The sequence below is a fragment of the Terrapene carolina genome, unplaced genomic scaffold, assembly GCF_002925995.2.
Source record: "Terrapene carolina triunguis isolate 2854851 unplaced genomic scaffold, T_m_triunguis-2.0 Scaffold96, whole genome shotgun sequence".
In the NCBI taxonomy this organism is placed as follows: domain Eukaryota; kingdom Metazoa; phylum Chordata; order Testudines; family Emydidae; genus Terrapene; species Terrapene triunguis.
The window spans coordinates 42,324,234-42,338,921 of record NW_020664447.1 but is presented as its reverse complement, the minus strand read 5'-3'; the positions used below and the strand labels follow the sequence as shown (position 1 = coordinate 42,338,921).

At 42.3% G+C, this 14,688-nt stretch overlaps 1 protein-coding gene across 1 annotated transcript in view; it reads left to right on the top strand.

The window, feature by feature from the left end:
- The window catches only part of DLL4 (delta like canonical Notch ligand 4), a 15,605-nt gene extending 8,113 nt beyond the window's left edge, over window positions 1-7,492 (top strand). Inside the window, exons 6-9 of the mRNA XM_026651259.1 lie at window positions 848-1,067; window positions 1,666-2,374; window positions 3,438-3,546; window positions 5,655-7,492. Of these exons, the coding sequence (XP_026507044.1) occupies window positions 848-1,067; window positions 1,666-2,374; window positions 3,438-3,546; window positions 5,655-5,660 (1,044 nt within the window). The 3' untranslated portion in view covers window positions 5,661-7,492. The remainder of the gene's footprint in view (window positions 1-847; window positions 1,068-1,665; window positions 2,375-3,437; window positions 3,547-5,654) is intronic.
- The last annotated feature ends 7,196 nt before the right edge of the window (window positions 7,493-14,688 follow it).

The following is a 14,688-nucleotide window of genomic DNA, read 5'->3' as shown; positions in this document are numbered from 1 at the left end:
TTTTAAGGCCCGGCTTGACAAAGCCCTGGCTGCGATGATTTAGTTGGGAATTGATCCTGCTTTGAGCAGGGGGTTGGACTAGATGACCTCCTGAGGTCCCTTCCAACCCTGATATTCTATGAAAAACAAATCTGATTTTAAAAAACTTGAATGTTTAACTAAATTCAAAAATTCATATGCTTGTTTTGTTAAAATATTATATGTTTGTTGAAAAAAATCCAGAATACATAAAGTTGTTGTTTAGTTAAATAAAACAATTTAAATGTCTGTCAGGTGATGTTCTCCTCTTAATACAGCATGGCAAGAAAATCCTCTAAATATTAATGATTAACCTATTGAATTGGAGATAGTTCACCTCCCCATGACTTCATAAATATCTGCTTCAATTACCTTTGGTAAATGAAATAACCAAACAATCATTCATTTTTTTGATGTAGCTGTAAAATTAACCTGAAAAGTTTTCAAAATAAATCACTTTAAAAATGTATAGTGTGTACCTTCTAAAAATGAAACCTACATCTATTTCTGAGTTGTGAAGAACATGTATTAAGGTTATAACAACAAACAAGAATGCACTTTTAAGTAGAAATCCATGATTAAATAGAGTCTTTCTGACTAGTGATTTAACAAATCCACCCTGCTGTCTAGTGACTTAATCCCTCTGAGTCCCGTCTGCATTTTTTTCCTCTAAATACTTCACTGGCTGCAGAGAACAATACATTCCCATCAGGTAGATGAGGAGGGATGGAAGAAAGTTTGCTGTTGATCAACAGAGGATATGTGAGAGTAACTGCCTTTGAATGGAGTCAAATAGCAAAAATCCAATGTTAAGTTTTTAATTTTGCAGGATATGGAGAATGGCTACCATTGCCTATGCCCCCCTGGATACTATGGTGCTCACTGTGAACATAGTGCCTTGACTTGTGTTGACTCACCTTGTTTTAATGGTGGCACATGCTTGGAAAAGGACCAAGGGGCCAGCTACACTTGCCGTTGCCCTCTCGGCTTTACAGGATCTAACTGTGAAAAGAAAGTGGATAGGTGCACAAGCAACCCTTGTGCAAATGGTAAGTCTTCCAATCAGGAGATCCTATGTATCTCTTGATCCTTCACACTTTCAGTGCTAAAGTGATGGAAATCTTTAATTTGATCTCTGGCCCTTCCTCTGTGTTATCAGCCTACCTCTCTGATTATATATTCACTTCCTATCCTGGCCTCTCAGAAGGAACCAACATTGTTATGCTGTACGTAAATTACCAGTGCATTAGAGATTGCAGGATATTTATCAAGGGAAGGAGGAAAGGGGAGAAGTGTGCAGACTAAATTAAACTACCTATATATTAAAGGGACAAGGTGGGTGAGGTAATATCTTGTATTGGACTAACTTCTTTTGGTGAGAGAGATTTTTGTCACCCACCTTATCTCTCTATTATCCTGGGACCAACATGGATACAACAACATTGCATACATTATATTAAAAGGACCTGATTATAAATCATAATAGCTTGATTAGGCAACTTGTAGAGCTTTCAAAATATGCATGTTGTGTTTATATAAAACTATTTCCCGCCTGTTGCAGTAATAGGAATTGCTTACCGAGGAAGTGACTTAGTGTTCAGGATGACGTCCATTGCTGACTAAACTTTTTATTGTATTTTTTTCCAGGTGGTCATTGCTTTGATTTGGGTCAACTCCGTGTGTGTCGCTGCCGTGCTGGTTTCTCTGGTCAGAAGTGTGAGATAAACATCAACGAGTGTGCCAGGAATCCATGTTCCAATGGGGGCTCTTGTCATGACCTGATCAATGACTATACCTGCACCTGCTTGCCAGGCTACACTGGCAGGAACTGTGACATTAAAACCAGAGATGAATGTGCTTCTGGGCCATGCCAGAATGGGGCCACGTGCTATGATGGACTTTATAATGCTAACTTTCTTTGTAACTGTCCTTATGGCTTCATGGGCAGCCGTTGTGAGTTCCCGGTTTATACAGTGCCCGTTCCATATCCTCCTAAACCTGTTCCCTGGATAGCTATATCCATGGGTGTGGGACTGGTGGCTTTGCTTGTATTATTCTGCATGATAGCTATGGTCATCAGACAGATGCGGCGGCACCCAGAGCAGGACTTGGAGACAATGAACAATCTGTCTGATTTCCAGAAGGACAACCTTATTCCAGCTTCCCAGCTCAAAAACACCAATAAAAATAAAGACCTAGAGGTGGACTGTGGGCTGGAAAAATCAAACTACAAACCTAAGAACCATATATTGGACTATAACCTGGTAAAGGATCTGCCAAGCAGAGGAACACAGGAAGATAAATATTATAAAAGTGAAAAGTGTTTAGGAGAGAAGCCTCCCCTCCGATTATACAGGTAAGAGTGCAGTTTCCCCCCGTAATTGTTAAGCCACATCTGTCCAAGGTGCATATGAGAGAAAAGGCAGTTTTTCATTCAGGGAGCAGAAGTGTGGGGGGGAAATAGATGATAGGTGGGGAATCTTCAGATTGGAGCATGAGTTTCACTGTCCCTGTCAATTAAACTCTGTTTCTGCCCAGGATGCAGCCAGCATGGGTAATGGAGGGGATTGGCAGTCAGTCCACTCGTGAAAATAAGTAGAGTCTTTCCTTCCCAACTAGATGATGGAGAGACAAGAACAGATCTATACTGAGATTAAAAATAATTATTTCAGATCTTAATAAAGCAAAGATTTAGGACAGCCTTCCCAAGAACATCCTGTTTTGTGGGAGTCGGGGGGTTGGAATAAGAGCCATATTCCAGCCAAAGAGAGAAAAAGATGGGTTTCCATTGGTTCAGTCTTTTGATATAGGTACAAATCTCTCACTTGGATTTCACATGTGATTTAAATGCTGCATTGTAATGCTGACATTGCAGGAAATGAAAAGGGACAGGAGATGGAGCTGAGTAGTAAATTATTAGACAGGGCACGGTGGAAGTGTAGCAGGACAGTACTGAATCCTCTTTTCAATTGTAACCTCCTGCTCATTGTAGAGAACACCTGAAACAAAGATTGTTACTTGATTCAGGGTATTACCTCATCTTTTTACCCATCTTCCCCTTCCCATTCATCCAGGGCCGGCTCCAGGGTTTTGGCCGCCCCAAGCAGTCTCCCCCCCCCCCCCCCCCCCAAAAAAAAGCCGTGATCGCGATCTGCAGCGGCAATTCGGCAGAAGGTCCTTCGCTCGGAGCGGGAGTGAGGGACCGTCCGCCGAATTGCCGCCGAATAGCTGGACCTGCCGCCCCTCTCTGGAGTGGCCGCCCTAAGCACCTACTTGCCAAGGTGGTGCCTGGAGCCGGCCCTGATCATTCATCCTCTACCTTCCCATTTCTCCTATGGATATTTCTAGAAGACCTTTATAAGGGATTTTATTATCTTCATAGTCCTTAGATTTTTACTTTGTCTCTGTGTCTCCCTTAGTGAAAAGCCAGAATGTAGGATATCAGCAATATGCTCTCCAAGGGATTCTATGTACCAGTCTGTCTTTGTGATAACAGAGGAGCGGAACGAGTGCGTCATAGCCACAGAGGTAAGTGCACAGTTCCCTAAGACTCTACCTAGGCAGTCATTGATTCAGAGTGACAGGGCAAGTCATCTTTCAGAACTGAAGTCTGAGAGGGTGGCAGTTGTATTGCAGGGATTTCAAGCACCCTCTGCTTTTCATCTATACTATGATCAAAGGCTATGATTGGTGGACCATCAGTGGTACATAGAACTCTTTCTGGTGGCCCACAGGAGCACCAGAACAAACAGAAAATCCAGAGGGGAGATATAGGAAGTAGTCTAACTTATTTCTTTCAGAGGTGCTAAGCTCAGAAGTGAAGTCAATGGGAGCTGAGGGTGCCCAGAACTACTGAAAATCAGATCATAAAAGTTTAATGAGTGGAGGTAGTGGGGCAGTGGTAAATAAGATTACTTTCTTATATACATGGTCCACAAAATAAAAAAGTGATAGATCCTAGACCGTAGACATAAAGCTAGGAGAGTCTCTTCCCCCTTCCCGCCCCCCCCCCCCCCAACAGCAAGAGGACATAAGAGAATAATCCTGGGATGGCATCTGTTCTATGGGAACACAGATATAGCCATGGAGTTCCATCAATAGATGTAAGATAGCTGAATAAGCACCAGTAAGAGTACTGTGAGGCCTGGTCTACACTACTGCTTAAGTCAATGTAAGTCACATCACTCAGGGGTGTGAAAAAAGCACCCCCCTGAGCGACGTAGCTTACATCGATTTAATGCACAGTCTACACCGCACTATGTTGACGGGAAGACGCTCTCCCACCGATTTACTTACCTTCCGCCTCTCGAGGAGGTGGAGTACAGCCATCAACTTATTGCATCTTCAAAAGACCTGCTAAATCGATGCTACTGCAGCATCAATCGCAGCAGTGCCGATTGCGTGTGCCAGTGCAGTCAAGTCAGGGAAGGGCACTTAAATCCCTTGCCACATGGGATCCTGTTATTTGTGTAGATTTTGATGTGTTATCTGAGAGGCCAGGGGACAATACAGAAACCGATCTTTACAGGAAGAGTTCAGCGTGGGGTAGCGTTGAGAATTTAAACAAAAGCTGTTAAGGAACTGAATATTTACTGAGGGACTAACAACCATTTGGAAAAAGGCCCAATGAGAAGTTAAGGGCAATTTAATGCCAACTGGTGGCTTTCTTATCTGAAGAAATACACCTCTACCCCGATATAACGCGACCCGATATAACACAAATTCGGATATAACGCGGTAAAGCAGTGCTCCAAGGGGGCGGGGCTGCGCACTCTGGCGGATCAAAGCAAGTTCGATATAACGCGGTTTCACCTATATCGTGATTTTTTTGGCTCCCGAGGACAGCGTTATATCGGGGTAGAGGTGTACCTTGAACTGAGTTTGCTCTATTTCTACTTTTCTGCCTATGTGCCCAGTTTGGTACAGTAGTTTCAGAGGGCCCAGAGGAGGAGAAATCTGCTGTGGCATTAACACTCAGTACAACAGAATTCTAGCTCCTCTAAGATTCCTACTTAAAAGGCAAGCTGAAAAATAGTGGGAATACAAATCAGATAAAATAGAAAGCTTATGGCTAATGGAAAGAATTTTCAAAGGCACATATGGCAGTTAGGTGCCTAATTCCTACTAACAATCAGTGGGAGTTAGGCCCTACTTGCTATATGTGCCTTTGAAAATCTCCCCTAATGTTTTCAAACCTGGCTGCCTAAAGTTAAGCTCCTAAATCCATATTTGGCATTTAAATAAAAGTGGTCTGGTTTTCAAGAGTGCTGCCTGATGATTTTTAGCACTTTCGAAAGTCGGGTAAATTTGGGTTAGGAAGCCTGAATTTAGGCACCTGGATTTGAAATTTTTGACCTAAATTAACTTGCATTCAAACCAGATAATTCACCTGTAGAAAGTGAGACTACTTGAAATAGGGCAGAGCTGTTAGCTAGTGATTCTCTGACCTGTGGGAGTCAGTGGGACAGCCTCATCCCCTGGGTACTGATTATTAAGCTGCAGAAACCTCTGGCTTAAATTAGTTTGATTTGGATGTACTTGGTTTATTGATTTGCTTGTTTTGTTTTAAATCTACAATATTCTACGCATGGTACCTTCTTCTCAATCCTTTTTAAAATTATTTTATTTCCTGACAGGTATAAGACTGAAGGGTCAGTTTGTATGCACCTCAGATTTGGTGACGCCAGGAGATGGACATTTCTGTTGCATTGTTTACAATTCAGAACTGGATTGGATTTTTTTTTAATTATATGCAACTTGCTGCTCTCAGGAGGAGGCTGGAACTGGGTGAACTGGACAGACTGTGAATTTACCGAAAGATGCAATACACCTTTTTGTTTTTAGTGTCCTTGTTTGACATTTGATACAAGGAATTTAATTGGCTATAGAAAAGGGAGGGGCAGAGGAGAGAAGAATGAAAAAACTGTTGTTTTGACTAGCTTTTTAAATGATATTGAGGCCAGTTCCTCATGGACAGACCTGTGGCTTTCCAAACTCTAACTCTGAGAGATTCCAGTTGGAGCAGAAGGCACTTGACTATCACTTATATGTGCAGATGTTGCCGTGGGAAACACGCATGAAGAAAAAGATACATTGCTATGCAGATATTGGATACAGAATAAATAAGATCTCAATTTTTTTCTTAGGTTTAAAAGTGCCTAAAGCGAGTCAGAATCTAGGGAGCCCAAACAGAGACTTGACTGCCTTCTTTTGCAGTACCTGACCAGTATTGGGCAGGGGTGATTGACACTTCCTGCTGCTCATTTATTTACATCATCTTGGCTCCAGCTGCATTTATTTCAGGCAATTTAACGGGTATGGGGAAGAGGGATACTGAATTTGTTTCTCTCATTTGGTGTTGCTTTGGAGAACTTTGGACTTGAGCAGTAATTTGGGACACAGTTCCATCCCTGAAATGAAAGCGGACTCTCCCAAATTTAAACTGCTGAGAAGGGGGTTGTGTAATGAATGTTTGTTTGCCTCTTTCCCCTCGGTATGAGGAGAGACATAATACCAGCCCTAACTGAAAGCCTTACAAATGCGTTTAAACTCAATCAGCTACTGGAACCTACACATGCTGAGCTATCTCAGCTCTTTTTATGCCCTTTGCACTACCAATGATTGTGAATAGAAGTGAAGTTTTTCTTCTGACCGGCTCTGTTTTTTTTTTTTTTTTTTTTGGCAAGGACTTGGGATTTTGTGTGTTGATTCTGAATCAGGTGCCACCTTCAACTGCAAATAGTCTCAAAGTCCTAGCTGTTACTTTTCAAAGGAGGGGGAGGGGTTTATTTCCCTATCCTTTACTTCCCTATTGTAGAAACGACCTCTCCTCCCCTACACATACAGTCCTTTCACCCCTGTTCCAAATGCGCAACAGAGAAGCAGCATCTGAGAGGCCCTCTTTAAGGTCAGACTCAGAATATAATTTGAAGGCTCTAGGCTTGTCCTCTTTGTTTCACTCCCGCCCACAGCAACAGGGAAATGGGGAAGCTACTCCTTGAATGCAGAGGTGCAGTTCTGAACTGGTAGGTTCAGTGCACATAGACTATCTTATATATACATTTACAGCAATAATATTTGACAGCCAAGTGGAAAGTGCTGTGACATACTGTAGTGATAAGAAAACTGCGAGGTGGGGCGGAATGGGGAGGGAGGAAACAAGATCTCATACAAGGAAACCTGGGACTATGCTATCTACTACTGTTCCTGACCTTGTAAATCCTAGTATTGGACTAGACCATCTGCTGCCTTGAACTGTGCAGGCAAGGTCCTGTCCTAATGTCCACTACTGACCTTCTGCTCTGACCACAGAGATCATTTTGAAGATGACCTTCAGAAATCAATAATATGGATTTTAGTTTGTCTGTTTGTAGTTTATTTTGAAGTCTAGTATTTCAGTAATTTAAAAAATCAGAAGCACTGAACTTTCTACGTTTTATAACATTATTTTGTATATAATGTATATTTATAATCAAACCAGAAGTGTAAATATGTTTATTACTTCTCATGTAATGTTTTTAATGTGATAAAGTTTGAATTTTATTTTTTTTTTCAAACAATGAAAATACCTTCCTGCTACTATGAAGTTTATGTGGTTTGTCTTTTTACCCTCAGATTTCATGATCCTATGATATACAGCAGGGATGGGCAACCTAGGGCATGCGTGCCGAAGGCGGCACGCGAGCTGATTTTCAGTGGCACTCACACTGCCTGGGTCCTGGACGCCAGTCCGGGGGCTCTGCATTTTAATTTAATTTTAAATGAAGTTTCTTAAACATTTTAAAAATCTTATTTACTTTACATACAACAATAGTTTAGTTATATGTTCTAGACATAGAAAAATACCTTCTAAAAATGTTAAAATGTATTACTGGCACATGAAACTTTAAATCAGAGTGAATAAATGAAGACTCGGCACAGCACTTTTGAAAGGTTGCCGACCCCTGATATACAGGGTAACTTCTTGTCCCAGAAGCAAGTTTGACTGTCAGCTCTCCATATCCACCCCAAATTTACATCTTACGCAGACTTGCTGTTATCCCACTTTGACTATTAACTGACATCAGAGAAGTTGTAGTATGGAACTGAGCTGACAGAAAAGTTGCTTTTACTCTAAACTTTTACATCCCTATACAAACTTCTTACAGATTTTATGTGCTTATAAAGTGGCAGAATTAACTCCTTGGTAAGGTTTGCAGTGCACTTACAGGGTAAGAATTAATCACGGTAGGTCAGTAACACATTTCTTTCAGAAACTCCTTGAGTAAGGACCAAATCTTGTCCTCTGCAGTTTATTCTTGCATAGCATCCACAAGTTTGGACTTGTAGAATTTATTCCTGCAAGTTCAATTGAGAGTAGGTTTGTCCCTCCCCTGCAGAGTTTCATGCCCCCTTCTCCCAACAACATCACGGATCGCCTGTGACCTGTATGGTGGGCCTTTGCTTCCAGGTGGTATACTTCCCAGATCCTTCTGCTCCAACAGCATCACTATCCTCTTAGGATATACTAATACCCCAAGGCCCTTTCAGAGGAAGCTTCAGCAAGCAGTGGAGGGAACTTGTGTGAGATAATGCTGACATGGTTAAAGACCTTTGAACATATATATTATTTACATGTAGGCAACTGAATCTCTTACTGTAGCATACAAGTTTGGCAGTAGTGCATCTACTACATGCATAAACAAATTGTAACAGCAGGAACAAGAAAAAGTTGCTCCTCTCTTCGTTACAAGTGCCAAAAAGCATGTTACATATATATTTTAAACAGTCATTTGGAATAAAATGTATGTTTTTAAACTACAATGTCTATTATCACAGAATTTTTACCATTATTAAACCATTGCAAGTAACTCTTGATAAAACAAATACAGAAAGACCCTTAATGTATAGCAATGCTATTATTGAGTGGTTTGATTTGTGTCTCTTACTAAGCAAGGAACTGAAGAGCAGAAGTAGCTTTTAAATCCTACTCAATTTCCTTGGCTACCACTTACAAACATTCAAGATGGAAAACAGAAATAAAAAGCTCTCTCCTATCCCCAAACAAACATTCACCTTGTAGAGCAAATTATGAAAAACAAGCCATTGACAAAAAGCTGAGCAGATGCTCTCGGCTTGCAGCCCTTCCTTGGCAATGTGAAATAAACTCAACAGATGCCTCTCTTAATTGAACACACGGATTACATACACACATGCACGCTGTCCTGCTTAAAACAAAACACACACAAAATCAAACAGGAAAATAGCCAGAGAGCTGTTCCTACAGCACTAGGCAAGCAGCAATGCAAAGACCAACAAGACCTAGTTTTGCCTGCTCAAAATGAAACAGGAAATAATATCTGTAGGCTGGAGGGAGCTGAATCCATTAAAACCCATGGAACAGATTATGTAGCTCCAAATGGTAAAATAGGCACAGCACATGCTTTTGTACATACCCACATAGGAAAGATGAAAAAGACATGCATCAGATCACAAGGAAAATTGTATGTACATGTTAGAGATACTACCACACAACTCCCAGAGTTGCTCACAGATCCTACACAGGTAAGTGGTGCATGCATCCACAATGGACAAGAAGGAAAAAAATACATGTGAATCCATGCACATGTACACATCCCAGAGACATTACCAAATAAATTGAAAAGGTGTGGACTGAATACACAATATGACCAGGATTTAACCTGATGTCTTTGGCCAAAAATTCCCCACCCCTACCACGACCTTTCGTAGAGAGTGCTGTGCCTGGGCTGTTTACTCCAGTCACTAAGATATGGCTGCATCATAGTTGTGTTGCATGTAGTTTTGAAGCACTTTGAGATGCTTCAGGATGAAAGCTCTAGATCAAGGGTTCTCAAACTTCATTGTACCGTGACCCCATTCTGATAACAAAAATTACTATATGACCTCAGGATGGGGGACCAAAGCCTGAGCTTGCCTGAGCCCTGCCATCTTGGGGGGAGGGAGGAGCTAAAGCCAAAGCTCAAGGACTTCAGCCCCAGGCGGGGGGCCTGTAACATGATCCCTACCACTCACGGCTGAAGCCCTCAGGCTTTGGCCCCTGGCAGGGGGGCTCCGGCTTTTGGCAGTGACCCTGGGCCCCGGGCTTCAGCTTTGGCTCTGGGCCATAGCAAGTCTAACACCAGCCCTGGCGACCCCATGAAAATGGGGTTGTGATCCACTTTGGGGTCCCGAGCCACAGTTTGAGAACCGCTGCTCTATATGAATATAAAATATCCTCAGGAGCACAGAAGAAGCACCAGTACCATAGGTGCAGCGATGTAGCTAGTTTTAGGTTTGCCTGATTCATATGGTGTAACTTCATTAAACAAACATGTACATTTTTCAAACAAAATTTAATAGCCCTATGGACTATGGGTATTACTCCAGGATCATCAACTACAGTGGATTTGTCCCAAGGCCTATATCTAAACTTGTCAGCTTCTAGTTTAAAAGACTGCAAGTATACAGCGAAAACAATATATTTTAAAAACCTAAGCACTATATATAGTAGTGTCCTTTTGGTACCAAAAAGAACCTTTTGACATTGTCAGGCCAATTGACTTCATGGGGGCTCCACACAGTGTAGGAGTCTGCCTGAATGGATCCAGTTTCAGGATCTGGCCTTACCGCTGAAAATAGTTGGTATGTAAGGGAAACAAATGCTAGGATATACCTCTAACTACCACAGTGCTAATGGTGCTGCTACAATATGCAGCAGTACTGCACTTATTCAAATGGAATGCAGGACATTAATTTACTTAATGTGTCACGGAGGGGGACACAAAAAAATGATGCATGTTGCAGGATGTACCTAAAAGTGGATAAAGGGGATTTTTGGAGAAGAAGCTTCTATTGGATGCAATGTATGGAAGTAATAAAATGTAACCTTGTGCCTCAAAGTGCTATTGTGAGAGAGAAGGATGACTATCGAGCAACTGCCACAATCTAACAAATGAACACAGCACTGTAAAAAATAATCACTTTTCAAATGCTATTATTATTGCTTAATGTATTTTTGTTTGCTTGGTTGTTAAGGGAGATGTGGAAAGTGACTAATGATACCCATGCCATAAGGGTTATACTGAAAGCTGGCAAAGGGTATATGTTCATTGGCCTGTCAGATTCCTACCCTTATCTGGTCTGATCAATAAATATATATTAGTTTTCCATAAAAGATAAGACACTCCCAATGTATTTTGCTCAGAATCCAAATGCCAGATGTGAAGATGTGACATAACTCAGTGGCCCTTTGCCATGTTCTCTGTTTTCACAGCCTGAATTTTTATAACTTGTCCAGAGTGTCAAAAGTAAAATGGACACAATTGTAAATAAAATTTTTTTCCCCTTCCTCCCTGGCTCAGTTTCAGTTTCACTTTCACTTACCAACATCTAACAAAGTGTTCAAAAGGTCCAGAGACCCTGAGGGCAGGTTGCTGCCTGGAGTACTGAGCTCCTCCCCGATCAGCTTTGTGCCCCCTTTGATGTTGTTCCCCAGACTTGGAACAGCATCCCACCTTTTGTCTAGGCACCACCCTCCTTCACATCCATAAAACCACTTCTATTAATCCTCCTGATATTGTCCCTTCCTTTCCCCACCTATGCTGTTGCCCTGTAGTTTTTTGTCTGTTACACTGTAAGCACTGCAGGGCAGGGACCTTGCCTTATTAGTTTTGTAAAGCACCCTGTACGTTTATGGTGCTGTAGAATTAATGCCACACACCCAACTTGGTTAAGGTGATCAGAATGTCCCTTCCTTCCTACCCCCTTATTCTCTGACAGCCACCGTCAACCCTGGGGAGGGGTTTTACTCAACGTGGAAAGCTCAGACCTCATTACTGCTTTGCCAGACAGCTCTTGGGAAATGTGATGAATGAGAAGAACACAAAGCTGCTGTGTTTAGGAGGATCATTCAAGTTATTCTGGCAAGGTGAAATTCACTTATTGGCAGAGGGCCAGCAGCAAGGCTATGCACCCATTAAGCATTATTTTGAAGATTTACGTGACGTTTAGGCCTTGTATAGACTGTCTGCACAGGACTGAATTTTACCTATTGGCAAAAGGAATCCAAGCAAACTAGAAATATCACTGCAAAAAAAAAATAGCACTTGAAAATAAATCCTGACTCTTGTATCTCAATCCCACTTTCCTCTCTGCACCTCTGATTGGGCCATATAGGGTTCCTAAATAATATGTCAGCATCACTCATGGTGAAAGAGGAAAGAGCAAGAGACTGGACGCAAGTACAGTGGCCCACACCTTGAGAAAATATAACCGAGACACAGAGAGAATCTCTGGACAACTTTATCTGACCAAATGCACCAGACCTGACAGCACTTAATTACCTCCTGCACCTGATCACTGCAGTTGTAATAGCTTTAACAGATCAGAGCTGATTTATCCTATTCTCCCAATAGCCTGATGACTTCATGCCAGTCCTACACCGAGTCCAAAACTACAGCACAATGGTATCAAGGCTATGCTAATTGTCAAATGATACCTGCTTTCAATTTAGCTGGGAAGATTTTTTTTTTAAACTCCAAATGGTTCTATCCAACACATTTTAGATTGGTTTTCCTCTCCAACAAAAGCTTTCTCCTGTATGTGAAGGAACTGAAAGAAGGTTGTAAGAGCTAGATCCTGATTTTATTCCCATTGAAAACAATTGGGAAATTCCTGTCACTTTAATGGGGAGTGGGATGGACTTTTATTCTGGAATAGCTGCATTACTCAGAAGTAGCAAATCCTCAGTGCTATACTGAGATAAAGCAATTTTTCCTTCTGAAAACAATATGTGCACATGATTATTCTCCTCAAGAGCTCCAACCACTATTAGTGGAATATGACTGATGAAGGCACACTGGGTGCCCAGCAAATGAAGCACCACCATCAGCTAAAGAGGCAAACAAGGAGTAAGGAGGATATATTTCGAGAAGTGCTGCAATCGTCTGATCATGCAGCTAGCGAGCACAAAGCACAGAGCATGGAGAGAGACAATAAACAAAAAACTAAAAATGGAGAGCCAGGAGAGGAGACAGGGGCAAGAGCAGATGGTAAAGCTCATGGAGGACCAACCAGAGATGCTCAGGCCCTTGATTGCACTGCAGTCGGAACACACCAATGTTCATCTCCCTTTGCAGCCCAAACAGAACTGAGTTCCCCGCCCTCCCCAAGGAGTGCTGTGTTAACATGCACAAGTGATGTAATTAAAGTGATTTATGATAGTTGACATAACTTAAGTTAACTTAACTCTGTAGTGTAGACATGGCCTAAGAGTGTCAGAAGTAAATACAAGGTCGAACAGATAGGTTAGCATAAGTAGACAGCACATATTCCAAGGGACCATACAAGGTGAAGTGGCCCATTAACACCCCTGTAGTCATAGGACTAAGGTGGGGGGGGGGGAGTTAGTGGGTTACAGATTGTTGTAATAAACCATAAATCCAGTGTCTCTGTTCAGTCCATTATTTTTAGTATCTAGCAGAGTCATTAATTTAAGCTCCCAGGCTCGTCTTTTGAAAGCATTGTGCAGGTTTCCTTTGAGGAAGAGGACTGAGAGGTCAGATATAGAGTGATCACTTTGTGAAAAAAGTGTCCACAAGCAGTGTGGTGTTTTTGTCTTGTATCATTTTCCTGCGTGAGTTTATTCCAGAGCATAGTGATTGTCTGGTTTCACCCACATAGTTGTTAGTGGGGTATTTAGTGCGCTAGATGAGATATACCATGTGATGGGTCTTGAAAAGTGTACTGTGGGGGCGGGGGGAGTATGATCATTGTAGCAGAGGAGATAGGTATGCAGGTTTTGCATCTGTTGTTCTGGCAGAGTCTGGTGCCGCTTTGAGTTGGTGTGTCCTGGTCTGTGGGGAGCTTGCCTCTGGTGATGATCTTGGAGTGCCTGGGGGGTTGTTTGAAAGCCAGAAAAGGAGGTTCCAGAAAGATTTCTTTCAGAATGGGGTCTCCATTGAGTATGGGTTTTAGTGATTTGATTATACCATGTGTGGGTTCCAATGTGGGGTGGCATGTGACAACTAGGGGTGTGTAGTCAGAGGAGGTTTTATTTCTGTTTTGAAGCATGTTCTTTCCAGGTATTTGGGTGGCCCATTCCATGCTGCAATTTACTTCTCTGGTGGAGTGTCCTTGTCTGGTGAGGGCAGTTTTGAATGTGTTTCGGTGTACATCACAGAATTTCTCCTCTGAGCATATTCTATGGTATCTGAGTTCCTAGCTGTAGATAACAGATTTCTTGGTGTGTTTGGTGTGGTTGTTGAAGTTGTGGTGGAAATCCATGAGGAAGTTTAAGTCATCTGTACAGAGGATGAAAATATCATTAATGTATCTCAGTGTAATAGTCCGGTGCGGGGGTCGTGCCCTCTCAGGGGCCGTCGGGAGCCAGGCCGCCTCACTACGCGGCCCAAATCAGTCCTCGGGTTTTGAGGGTCTCGGGGTTCCGCCCCTCAGGCAGGAGCTAAACAAAAGGCACCCTGCCTTTGCAAGGAGCTCCAGCCCCCAGTTGGGGCTGTACAATAAATCAGTTCTACGCTCCGGGTCTTGCAGCCGGAGCTGGGCAATTACAGCGTCAAATAAGTCCAAACGCTAGCTCAGGGCGGGGCAACACACAATAGTTCAGGGGGCTCAGGTCCTGGTGGCAGGAGCTGAGCAATAGCAAAGTCCGGA